A 12,079-nucleotide genomic window follows, 5' to 3' on the forward strand; every position below is an offset into this window, starting at 1 on the left:
TGGGTTTCCGTTTGGGTCTCTGTTTGGGTCTCTCTCTGCATCTCTGTGTTCTCACTCAGCCCATCTCTCCGCCTTTCTTGTCTGCATTTCTGTGCGTGTCTCTGTGCATCTGCCTCTCTTGGGGCCTGTGTCTTCGGGTCTCCCGTGTGCCTGTGACCCCGTGTCTCTCTTTGGTTCTGCGTCTGAGTCTCTGCCTTTTTAGCTCTTTCTGGTTCTCTCTTTGTGTCTCTGCAGTAATCCCTCCGTGAGTCCTCGTTTCTATCTCTGTTGCCGTCTGTCTCGCTGTGGGTATCTCTCTCTCCGGTTCTGCTTTCTTTGCACTTCTTCCCATGAATCTGTCTTTTCCCCTCTCCCTCTGGGTCTTTGTGTGTCTCTCTCCCTGGGTCTCTGACTCAGCCTCTGTCCGTGTCTCTGTCTCAGAATTTCTGTGCCCCCCCCCCATGAAGAAGAGGAGCCAAGAATTCCCTTTATAGAGACCCAGCTCTGATCCTGATGTGCAATATGGCTTTGGGGGACCCCCGCCCTCAACCCTTTCTCTGGCACCTAAGCCCCCAGTTAGTAAACACGCGGCCACTCCCAGCAATGACAGAAGTTTATTCCTCAGGGCGCAAGCAGGCCAGCTCAGCCCTCAAACTTTTTCTTGCGGCCCTCCATGCCGCTCAGCGCGTCGATGTTCTTGCGCCAGTCTCCCACCTCCCGGATTTCCTGGGGAAATGGGGGCAGAGGTCAGAGTGTCTTCCCTTAAATATCCTCCACCTGCCTTCCAGCCTGCTGGGCTGCTCTGTTCTGGATGTCTGCCCAAGGATCTGGTCCTGGAATGCTTTTTGTCCAACAACAATGCCGTCCAATCTGCCCCATGCACTTCCTGTCTCCCGCCTGCAATTCCTGTCTCATTTCTCTCATGCACCTCCTGTAACCCTCACGCACATCCCGACTCCACACTACTTCCTTTCTCCTAATGCATTTCTAGTCTTCCCCTTCTACGTCCTATCTTCCTGTTGCACTTCCTGTGCCCCCATCCCGTACTTCCCTTTGAGGACTTCTTACCAGATTCTTCTCCCCCAAATTCCAGTATTCATCTGCCCTGAGGCCAGGCCCTGGTAATGTTGCCCCCATGCCCTCTCCTCTAGGCACCCCCTTTCCTGGCCCAGCCACACTTACCTTCTCCGTGTCCTCCTTCTTCACCTGCTTGAGGTGGGCCCGCAGGTCTAAGGACTCCTTAGCCCTGGTCCCCAGCAGCGCCTGCATCATGGCATCTGCAGAGATCCGCACCCTCCGCAGGGTGGGCCGCTTGAACTTGCCTCGGAGGTCAAAGATCTTCTGGGTCAGATCTGCTATCTGGGGTGGGGGGTGGGGTGAGGGGAGGTGGAGTCCTCTCCCTCCACTTCCCCCTTGCCCCACTCTTCCACCCTCCACTGCCCTCCTCTTCCACTCCAGGCCTCATCTGGGCTTTTCCCACCTCCGGCTCCCACTGCCTTTGGGACAAAATCCTAGCTCCTCATCCTGAGCTGCAAACCCTCCTCAATCTGCCCAGACTCACCTCTCTGAAAACCACTGACACATCCCAGTCCAGCTACCTGCATTTCACGGCTCCGGGTCCATGCCTGAGCTCATTTACAAACACTTGACGCCCCAGCCACTCGTTTTCACAAACATATTTCCTGCTGCCCCACTCCCTCTGCCTGGGACAGCCTTGCCAGGCCATATGGTAGTCATCCTTCCGCCTGCTTCCCGACAGACTCACGGAGTGGAACTGGGTCCCCTGGCATCTTCAACCACAAGCAACTGCAAGGCGCCAGGCTGAGATCACAGCCCCTGGCCTTGCATCCTACCCTGCAGGGACCCAGAATGTCCCCTGCCTCCCACCTCTGCAATGTTCTTGGTAACTTTCGCCTCCACGTCGTATCTCTCCTCATCCACCTTGTCGATGCGGGCATGGAGCTGTCGGCACAAGTCCTGGGACGGAAACATGGTGTATGTGGTAGGGGAAAGCTGGGGACGGGACCCACGGGTCTGAGGGAGGAGGAGCTGGGGACCTGGGTAGCTGGTCCTGAAGTAGACTGGAGCCAGGCTCGGGGGAACTGCGAGCAAAGCAGAACTCCAGAGCCAGGAATCCTGAGAATCTACAGAATTAGAAACGGAGAAACCGACCTCTGGGATTCGAGACTGTAAGCAGTTTGCAAGGAATATTTCTGAACTCATGAGGGTAAAAACTGGGAGGTTGGATTCCAAAGTCCTGAGCAGAAGGGGAAGGATAGTGACTGTACCTGAGACCCAAGGATGCAAGAGCGGACACAGGAACCCAGGACCCCCGGCTGGGCAGGGGGCCCTGATTAGAGCCATACCTGCAGCTCCTCGAAGCCCAGCCCGGCCAACTCCAGGGGCTGGCACCGCGTGCTCAGAGCGCGCCCCTTCTCTCCGCGTCGCTCCTCTGCCTCCCGCTCCAGCTCCTGCTTCGCATTCTGCAGCATCAGGGTCTGCGGAGGGGAGGCCGGACGCAGTCCAGGATGGAGGTTAAGGAGCTGGATGAAGACCTGATAGGAGGCTGCGTCCCGCCGGGGCCGCCCCCTATTCCCAGGCCTCGTCTTCGGTCTTCCAGAGTCCCGCCCCTTCAAGGTCCACCGTTCCAAGGCCCCGCCCTGCCGTTGCGGGGCTCCGCCCCAGCCCCCCAACCAGCCCACGCAAAGCCACGCGACCAAAACCAACACTCCAAGCCTCACCCACTGGCACAACCAAAGCCTCACCCCCACTTTCAAGCTCCGCCCCCCAAGGACACCTAGGCTCCCTCTCCAGACCCGTCCTCACCTTCAGCTGCAGTTTTCTCGAGGCAGAGATCTTAGACTTCTTCTGCCGGGATGAGGGGAAGAGAGGAAGGGACAGAAAGGTGGGGGAATCCACAGGTGGGCAGTGGGAGAAGCTTCAGAACCCGCCCCCTTAAGCCGGGTCCAGATTTGAGCCCGCCTCCAACTCCATACCTCGGTGTACGGGAGACCACGCCCCCAGTCCCCTCCACCAATCTGAGCCCCTGGCTCTGACTAGGCACCGCCCACCACCTCCTAAGCAATCGCAGTTCTCTTGACAAACGGGACTCGGAGCCTAGGAAGCTCTCACCAATCCGAGCCTGGCCCGGAGTGAAACCCCGCCCTTTAACGCCCCTCACCCACTTGGGCTCCGCCCATGATCAAAGCCCCGCCTTCATTAAGGACATGGCTCCGCCTCTTTTCCCCAAGGGGTGGGGTAACCTCCTAGGACTCTGAATCTAGGCCACGCCCGGCCCTGCCCACGGCGCTGGCCCCATCCTCACCTTGACCTGCGGCTCGGTGGCATAGGCGCGGTAGTTGGCGGAGGAGCGGCGTCGAACCTGGGCCGTAGCTGGGCGCGGTTCCCCCTCCTGGGGTCGGGGGAACGGAGCCGCGTCACCACCGGGACCCTCAGCCCCTGTGCCTGCGCTCTTCTAGGGATGCAGCCTCCCGCCCCAGAGCCCTCCCTGCAGCGCCCTCCCTGCCCGGCGGCCCGGCCCACGCCCGCTCTCACCGCATCGCCGCTCCTGGGGGGAGAGAAACCAGGAAAGGGGGTTAATGCTAGGCCTGTGGCCTTTCCAGTCCGTCTGGAAAGGGACCCCAGAAGCCCCTCTGACCACGAGGTCGGGCCGCCAGCTTCCCCGTCTCGGGTCCTAGGAGTCTGATTCCAAACCCTTACGCCATTCCGACACCCAGGAGTCCTGCCCGCCTCCTTTCTCAGGACAGGGGTCCAGCCTCACAGCTTTCACCCCTCCGGGAAATCCTCCCACCTCCCACTGCCTTGGGCCCCAGGAGACTGGGTTACCAGCTTCACTCACTCGTCCGCCATGCTGAGACTACGGACGGGAGGCAGAGAAGGGACAAGAAACTCAGAGAGTCAATGAGGGGGCGTCCAGGGTGACCTTGAAAGCCCCAGGGACTTCGGCTTGGTCCGGGCTGCTGAAGACTCACTGAGGACACTGATAAAGGACGACGGCAGAGACTAAATATACTGCTGCCCCCTCCTCTCTGTGCCCAGGAGGCGAGATAACGGGGCGCGTGAGGGGTGGGGCGGGCGTTGCTCCAGTTGGATCACCCTTCTAAAGAGGCGGCCTGGGAATGCGGCCCCTTCACTCAGACCCAGCGTCCAGGCCCCCAGCCCCTTACGCCTCAGACCCAGGGGTCCAGGCCCCCAGCCCCTCCACCCTCAGACTTGGGAGTCCAGGTCCCCAGAACCAGGAGTCTGGGCCCCATGCCCTCACTAAACTGCAATCTCTATGAGGGCTGGACCTTTGCCTGTCTTTTTCGTCATCTTATGGTGAGTTTCAATGCCCCAAATCAGTTAGCCACTCAATAAACGTTGTTGATTTATTTGAAGATCCAGGTGTGTGGTGCTTGGTCACTCAGGCAACAGCTCTGGGAGATCCACTCCTAGTCCACTTGGAAAACCAGAAATCTGGCCTTGGCTCTCCTCTCTTGACCTCTCCTGGCCCCTCCCGACTCCCAGCCTTGGAGACTGCCCACAAGGACTCAGGGAGAAGATTTTGCTATCTTTGTTTGGACCACAGGGGTGCCGACAAGCCCCGGGAGAGGAGGCGTCCCCAACACCCAGTGAGGAACGGGACGCTTGGGGACCACGCAGAGGACCTGAGACCTGGGCCGGAACTCTAGTCTGCATTTAGAGTCTTGGGAGTGGAGTGTAGAAATCTGAGAAAACAGTCCAGAATTCTAGGGACAGAATAGAGAATCTCAGAAATGGAATCTAAAAATCGAGCGACACCGCTGGGGCTGCGTGAGAATGTGGAGCGTGTCGACTGAGTGTTCTAGGGGCGGGTTCTAATACCAGGACCTGACTTCAGAAGTTAGAGATGGGGGACATGGTCTCCGAAGATCCGTGCAGACTCTCCGGTTTGGGGGGTCTGACTCCCTGTGGGCGGAGCTAAAGCCTCAAGGGAAGCCTGAGGCTCTGAGGGCAGTTTGAGGGGTTCAGAGAGTGGAATTTGACCTTGGAGGGGTTGGGTCAGGTCCTCAGAGGGAGGACTTGTTGCCTCAGGGGGCGGGGCCAATAACTCAGGGGGCGGGGCCGGGACTTCAGTGGGCAGAAGCCCGGATTCCATCGCTGGGTCTACGAGAGCAGAGTCCCCAGACTTGTAGAAGCGTGCAAAGGTCTCCGATGGCCCTGCCCCGGGCTGTGGGGCGAATCCAGCTGCCCGAGCCAGTTCCCCAACCCGGTCCGAGAACTCCTGAAGCTGCTCCTGCCTCACGTCCACAAGGTACCTGAAATCCAGAAGCGGTGCGTTAGGGGACCCGGCTTTCGGTCCCCAGCCTGGTTCCCTGCCCTGTGCTCCGCTGGCTCACCGGGCTAATTCCACAACCAGGTGTCCTCCGGGGACCACGCAGGCCCCGAGCTCGGGACTGAGAAGATGAACCATCCTGCAGAGAGAACACGAAAACGGGAGGGTTGAGACGCAGACTCAAGGTCTTGAGGGGCGCGGAGCTGGGGAGGGGAAGCCTAGGCCGCCCCAGGACCTCTTACCCGCAGGCCACGTAGAGAAGCTGGAACCGACCCTTGTAGCAGCTCTTGTGGTGGAGGGCCGGGGCGGACCCGAGGGGCAGGAAGTGGACGGTGAAGGATTCCGGGCTGGCGGCGGCTGCGGAGACCAGCACAGTGAGTCAGGCCGGCTCGCAAAGCTCGTACGTAACACTGCTCGGCCCCTTCTCATCCTTTCTCTTAGGTGGATTCCCAGGAGATTCTGGGATGGTCACCCAGGTAAGGCAGAAGCCCATTTTACAGACCAGGCAACTGAGACTCAAGAGAGAGCACCCAGACACGGGGGAGGGGGATGGGCAGGTTTGGGGGTGGTTAGAAAGAGGCACGGCCAGATTTGGGAAGAGGGGTGTCTTTCCAAAAGGGACCTGGGACCCAGCACGGTGTTAGAATGTCCTCAGCCTCTCAGCCTTCTGCAGGTAGGGTCAGAATTCTACCACTGGAACTAAGAACGCTAACCATGGTGTCAGGACTTAGGAAAGGGAGAGATTTACAAAGAGAAGGGAGAAAGAGAGACCGACTGTCGGGAAGGGCGCTCACTGGGCCAGGCAGTGGGAACCAAATCAGTCCGCGCTGATACTTGAAGCACCTGAAGCCCGGCACCGGGTCTGGGTCCCACTCGCCCCGGGAGATGAGGTGTCCGTTTTATTACGCGAGCATGGCCTGCATCTCAATGGGGCGGAGCTGAGTCCCTCGCTTACCAGGCTCCGGTGTTCCATTAGCGTCGCCTGGCACCCGCTCGGGGTCTCCTTGGGCGGCGCTCGGATGCCCCCAGGCGGCCATCGCTTGGAACAGCTCCGTCACGTTGTGCTGCGTGATTTCGCCCGCAGTCTGTGAGGACGGGGCGTGGCCAGGCGCTGGGTTAAAACCCAGGTGGTGGTGCCGGTAGTACGCGACCCCTTCCATGCCCCCATCCCCAGAGCTCGCCTCAGGGGGGCAAGCCTGGATTCCCGGAGTGGGGCCTAGCGGGTGCAGGCCGAGCCCAGGAGTGTGTGGGCGGGGCCTGGGATGCAGAGGGCGGGGCCTTGTGTACCCATCCTGGGGCCACACACCTTGACCGGCTGCCCGTTGGTGGTCCGCAGGAGGCTCTCATCGTCGGTTTCAATGCCGAAGGCTACGAATGGCCCCGTGGCGATGTCCCCCCAGTACCCGCGCGCTGCCACGCGCTCCCCACGCTGGAAAAGCAGGGAGAGAGGAGGTGGGTGAGGGCGACGTTGGGGACCCGAGCTCCTGGGTTCCCCCCAAAGAAGGAGTGGCTCAGGACAGGGAATGGACACGCACGTGGCTCAGAAGGCGACCAGACGCCAGAGTCCGGTTGGGCACCTGGTAGGCGCTGGAGTCTCTGAGTTCAAAGGCGACGCCTGTGTCCCTCCAGCGCCTGAAGTCGCGGATGTGGATGACTCGGGCCTGGGAAAGGGGTGGGAAGAAGAGGAGGCCTCAGTGAATCCGGTATAGGGGTCCCCGGCCCTTCCTCTTCACACCCAGGACTGGAGGTCCCAGCCTGCTCACCCCGCGGTCATGAAGCTTCATGTGCAGGTCCCAGTCGCTGACACCGCGCCGGGCGTCGTAGCGGGAGCCCAGGTAGTGGCGCACCCTCACGTCCCACAAGCGGCTCATGGGAAAGGTCTCGGGCCCCTTCTCCCCGCTGGCCCAGAAGCGGAACACGGCTTCCAGGGCATCACGCTCACGGAACTGCGCACCCAGGCACGCGTGGGGAGAGAGCGAGGGAGAGGGGCTGCAGGGAGGGCAGTCTTTTCTGCTTGACCCTCCCTTCCATCCCAGGGTGTGGGCACGGTTCTCCCGATTCTCAAGTGAAGAAATTGAGGCTCGGATTGTAGAAGCCACCCCCTAGAGCAAATCCTACATGGGAACTGAAGAGCTGGGGTTCAAATTCTCGCACCTCCAGGCTGCTCCATCAACGCAAACCCTTCGGACCCCCCATCTCCATCCTTCCCGTGGCCACCCAGATCCCAGGCTGCGATAAACGGAGGCCAAGGAGGTCGAGGCGGTGAGGAGGCACCTTCAGGGCGCCCAGGCTGAGCCAGGGCAGCTGCTCCGCCAGACGGTCAGGCTCCGGAACCAGGTGTGCAAGGCGTTCAGCCTGGGCGCGCACAAAGGCGGCCACCGAGGGGCGCAGCAGCGAGTTCCCCCACACTTCCAAGAAGGCCTCGCTCCTCTCTGTGGGGAGAGGGGAGAAAAGTAGTGGGGGAAGCAGAAGAGTGAGCCCAGAAATGAGACCAGTGTCTCATACCCTGTTTATAGAATGACCCATTCTATATGACACATACTTTTTTCATAGAATCTTATTGTTAGTCATATAATAAGCACAACAAACCCAGCAAACTCTTCACCTACCCCAATAACTAGAATGCGAAGAATAATTTACATCTCACCTAGGTCTCCTCGCTTATTCCTTTCCCCCTCCCAGGTAACCCCGATCCTGAGTTTCACATTTACATTTCCCTTGCTTTAAAAAAGAAAAGATTAGAGATAAAGGTGCCAATACCTGTGTGTTAAAATGTTATAGTACAAATTGTTTTATTTTAGTTAAGGTTCTTATAAGAGAAATCTATATACCTTTAGTTATATACATATATATCTATATCAATATATCTCTATAAACGGTTTCATCTTATTTGTTTAAGAACCTTATAAAAGACAACTCTGTACCTTTAGTTAGATGTACAGTAGTCCCTCTCTATATCGCGGTTCACTTATTGCGGCCTCACTGTATCGCGGGACTTTAAAAAATATTATAATTATTTATCGCGGATTTTTTGCTATATCGCGGGATTTTGCGGTACTGTACAGTAAATACTAAAATAAATGTAACGTTCCTACTTCGCAGATTTTCACCTATCGCGGGGGGATCTAGAACGTGATACCCGCAATAAGTGAGGGATCACTGTATACGAAAGGTTAGTTTAGTTTTATTTGGTCAAGAGCTCTATTCAAAGTGCATGGTAAATTGTGTGCAATGTATTGTGACTATCCTGGGCTATTAATGGCAGCCGGCGTTCTAAATAATGATAACAATAATCGCTAAGATGTACTGAGTCTATATCAGAAGTCGAGAGCTATGCTTTTTTTTTTTTTTCTTTCACCGAATTCTTGAAAAGTACCCAAAGTTCTGTGGAGCAAAAACTTTTAGGATCCCCATTTTATAAACATAGAAACTGAGGCCCAGAAAGGGGTTGATGATAGCCCAATGTCACAAAGCAAGCAGAGCCAGAACTTGAAGACAGCTTATCTGAGTCCAGACTTTGTTCAACATACTAAGCTAAAATTGTTACTGAGAAATAATCACTTTCTGCCACTCCACCCATCCTTCTTCTCTCCCTTCTCCTTTTAGTCTAATTTCTGAGGCTGCTTCCACCAGGCTGGCTTCCTGGGATTCACACCTCTCACTGTGGGAGGCTTGGGGCAGGACTGACCTCAGCTCAGCCAAACCGCCTGACATCTGGGGACTCACTAGCTCTCAGGAAGTCCCTGATCTCTTTGGGATTCTCCTGCTGTAGGAAGTTTTGAATGCTTACGCTGTGTGCCATGCACTATTCTGAGAGTTTTGTGTGTTTTCTCTTGGAATTCTCTCAAATGAGTGAGCAAATGGAAAAATAAGGAACAATGTCCAAAGTTTTTAATTATACCATTGAAAAGACAAAATCCCTGCAGGGATGAGGAAGGGATTGGGGACCAGAATGCCCTGGTTCTTGCAACTCACCTTGCAGCCCCATGTTCTTGGGGTCCTCCAGAGCTAAGCTGAAGAACAGCATGTGTCGGGCCACAGCTTCCAGATTATTCTCCAGCACATAGAACTGGAAGGATGGTCAGGGCAAAATGAGTCTGAGATCTGTGTCTCTGGCTCCTAGGAGACTCAGGAGTGGGAGACAGGACCAAGAGTTCTGTACACCAACCCCCCCACACACACAAACACACGTCAAACAAAAAAGTGGGCTCTCAGAACCCTCCTCCCCAACATAGGTTCTTCCACTCACTTGAACGGAAGAATTCCCAACCCCAGACACTTCCTTCCTTACGACACACGAGTGAAGGCTCCCAGCTTCCACCTCTCTCAGACCTAGGGGTCCAGGCCTCCAGCTCCCCCCTCTCTCAAGGACTCAGGTATCTGGACTCTCATCTTCATCCTCCTCCTTCCACACCCCAGAATCATCCCAGCTCACCTGGAACCTCCTGCGAGGCCAGAGCGTCGCCTGGGCCAGTGTCCGTAGCAGATGGCGCCCATCCACGGAACCCAGCAGCAGCACATCTAGCTCGGGGGTCCTGGGCTCTGTATTGGCCTGCGAATCTGGGGCCATAGGAGGACCTGGCAAGACGACAGCGGGCTGAGATTTGTGGCCCGAAGAGCGCCCTCTGCAGCCGCCCGCAGCACTATGGACTACAACTTCCAGCAGGACTTGCACCGCCGGCCCAGGTTTCAAAGGGAGTTGTGCCTCTAAGCATTCTGGGACACGTAGTCCTCAGAAAGGCCAGCTGGGCTGCCCACTTAGGGGTGCCTCCCGCCTTTGGAGGCTCGGAGAACGTTAGCGCATCGTCTGCCAGGCTATGAAGGTAGCCGCTGCGACAGATGTGGTCCTGGGATGGGAGACTCACTCTCAGCCTGCAGGTCCAGCGCCGGGGACAGGCCCCACCAGGACACGGAGCCGAAACCCAAGCCCGAGCCTGCTGGTGTGGTCATCGCCCTGCGGGACAGACATCCAGGGAATCCCCAGATATCGTCTCTCGTCTCTGCGTCCTCCATCCATTCTCTTCTCACCGTGCCTGACTTCTCACCCCTTTCCTCTATCTAGGTGACACCCCTCACCTTTATCCTTCCAAATATCCCGGGACTTCCCCTCCCTCCTCCTCCGGTGCTTTGTAGTAGTGTTGCTCCTGCTCCACAACCGCTGCCCATAGTCCCCGCCCTTTTTATCCATCAGCCAATGGGAGTATAGGGGCGGGCACCGACTCTATCAATTCACCAATGCCAACGAGAGGAACCCGCCTACTTCAAACTTTTGGCCAATGGAAGCGCTGAGGAGCAACTGTCCACGCTTGTGAGAAAGGAGGGCGTGAGGACGCGGTTGTCATGACGACGGTGCTGGAAGAGGCTGGGGCAGAGCCTGGGGAAGTCCAAATTTCTGGGAAGGGTGAAACCTGGGCTGTTTCAAATTAGAAAACTGAAGGGAATCTTGATCAATCCAAGTTAAAGTGAAGCGGCCTGGACCTTAAACAACAGACGTTTGCCCCTCACACCCCGCCTCTACCGCACACGGCTTTTCTTCTGGTAGGAAGCACAGCTAGGCGTTCCCGCCAGCCAGCACTGGCCCCTGGTTGGTAAATATCCAGGACTTTTGTGACCTGGGTATAATGTCTTAAATAAATTACTAAAAATTAAATTTTAATTAAGTGCATTGCATTAAATGTAATACTCAAAACTAATCACTTGTTTGACTATATTTTACTATTACGTCTTAAGATTATTTACATCTGTCGTACCTGTATGAAGGAAATACTATTTTAATACAATAGTTTAAAAAAATAAAATTGGGCCCTGGCTGGTGTGGCTCAGTGGATTGAGTGCCGGCCTGTGAACCGAAGGGTCATGGGTTCAATTCCCAGTAGGGGACATGCCTGGGTTGCAGGCCAGGTGCCCAGCTGCGGGAGTGTGAAAGGCAACCACAGATTGATGTTTCTCTCCACTCTTTCTCTCTCCCTCCCCCTCTCTCTGAAAATAAATAAATAATCTTTTAAAAAATCAAATTGGTAAATTGAGAGCACAAGCTATTGTTGTAAATAAAGTTCTATTAAAACCAGGGCTGGGATTTGAATGAGGCACAATGGTCCAAGTGTAAGATCAGATCCCGTGTTTAAATATTTTTTATATGTTGTGCATTGTGGATTTCATTATTTTTTTTAAAATATGGCATTAAAACATTTGTCTTGACTACCATTTCGGGTTTCCTTTGTTTTTTGTTAGTTTGTTTGTTTGGTTGGTTGATTTTTTGGCTTTGCCTTCAATTTTGGGATCCCTGTCCTGACCCTGGTAAATTCTATATGTTGGTGTGATAGTGGACATCTCTTCTCGATTCCATATTTGATGACTTCACATTGGGGCTTGAAACAAGCCACAGTGGGAGTATTTACACCATAGAAATGGGCAAACTACACCAAACTGGTAACAGTACAACACGGGAAACACTCAAGTCCTCCCCAGCCTCCAGGACTGCATTCTTTGCTTTGCTCCCACTAACATCCTCCCCCATTCCCCTCTAGAAGAATCCAGCTCATCCTTTCAATCCCAGCTGGGGATTGTCCTCTAAGGTCTGCTCCTGCCTTCCCAGCTGAATCGCCACAATAGTCCACCGTATGACTCCTGCTCCTTTACATTTGAGGGACCAGACAGCAGGACGCTTGACAACGTGGCTTTTGGTGTCAGACATGCCTGGGTTTAGATGTTGTCCTGTCACTTGATGGCCGGGAGGCCTTGACCAGGTAAGAACCTGTCTGTGAGTTCCACAAGGTCAGGTCAGCT

At 55.6% G+C, this 12,079-nt stretch overlaps 2 protein-coding genes across 3 annotated transcripts; both read right to left on the reverse strand.

Moving 5' to 3' along the window:
- Positions 1 to 574: 574 nt before the first annotated feature.
- Positions 575 to 3,995, reverse strand: TNNI3 (troponin I3, cardiac type). 2 transcript variants are annotated; one of them, XM_090260088.1, is made up of 8 exons: positions 3,839 to 3,995; positions 3,535 to 3,547; positions 3,305 to 3,391; positions 2,806 to 2,844; positions 2,346 to 2,477; positions 1,867 to 1,956; positions 1,162 to 1,338; positions 575 to 705 (listed from the first exon to the last, which is right to left on the reverse strand). In XM_090260088.1, the coding sequence occupies exons 1-8, from the start codon at positions 3,847 to 3,849 to the stop codon at positions 622 to 624; spliced, it is 633 nt and encodes a 210-aa protein (XP_090116214.1). In that variant the 5' UTR covers positions 3,850 to 3,995; the 3' UTR covers positions 575 to 621. The 2 variants fall into 2 exon arrangements, with proteins under 2 accessions (XP_090116214.1, XP_090116213.1); XM_090260087.1 differs by having other exon boundaries at positions 2,806 to 2,847.
- Positions 3,996 to 4,353: 358 nt separating this feature from the next.
- Positions 4,354 to 10,266, reverse strand: DNAAF3 (dynein axonemal assembly factor 3). The gene is given in 12 exon segments (XM_090260457.1): positions 4,354 to 4,908; positions 4,910 to 5,276; positions 5,358 to 5,432; positions 5,536 to 5,650; positions 6,249 to 6,378; positions 6,600 to 6,722; positions 6,829 to 6,954; positions 7,057 to 7,239; positions 7,568 to 7,725; positions 9,269 to 9,362; positions 9,729 to 9,871; positions 10,159 to 10,266. Coding segments are annotated over 12 exon segments (1,653 nt in total). The 5' UTR covers positions 10,244 to 10,266; the 3' UTR covers positions 4,354 to 4,854.
- Between the last annotated feature and the right edge of the window lie 1,813 nt (positions 10,267 to 12,079).

The sequence above is a fragment of the Furipterus horrens genome, unplaced genomic scaffold (genome assembly GCF_987537825.1).
Source record: "Furipterus horrens unplaced genomic scaffold, mFurHor1.1.pri manual_scaffold_13, whole genome shotgun sequence".
NCBI lineage: Eukaryota > Metazoa > Chordata > Mammalia > Chiroptera > Furipteridae > Furipterus > Furipterus horrens.

Excerpts from the sequence above, each read along its gene's own strand:
- TNNI3 (XM_090260087.1), bottom strand. Across the intron at positions 2,478-2,805 it reads CGAGAAAACTGCAGCTGAAG|ACCCTGATGCTGCAGAATGC; the intron begins GTGAGGACGGGT and ends TCCCCTCCGCAG. Across the intron at positions 1,957-2,345 it reads TGGGCTTCGAGGAGCTGCAG|GACTTGTGCCGACAGCTCCA; the intron begins GTATGGCTCTAA and ends TTTCCGTCCCAG.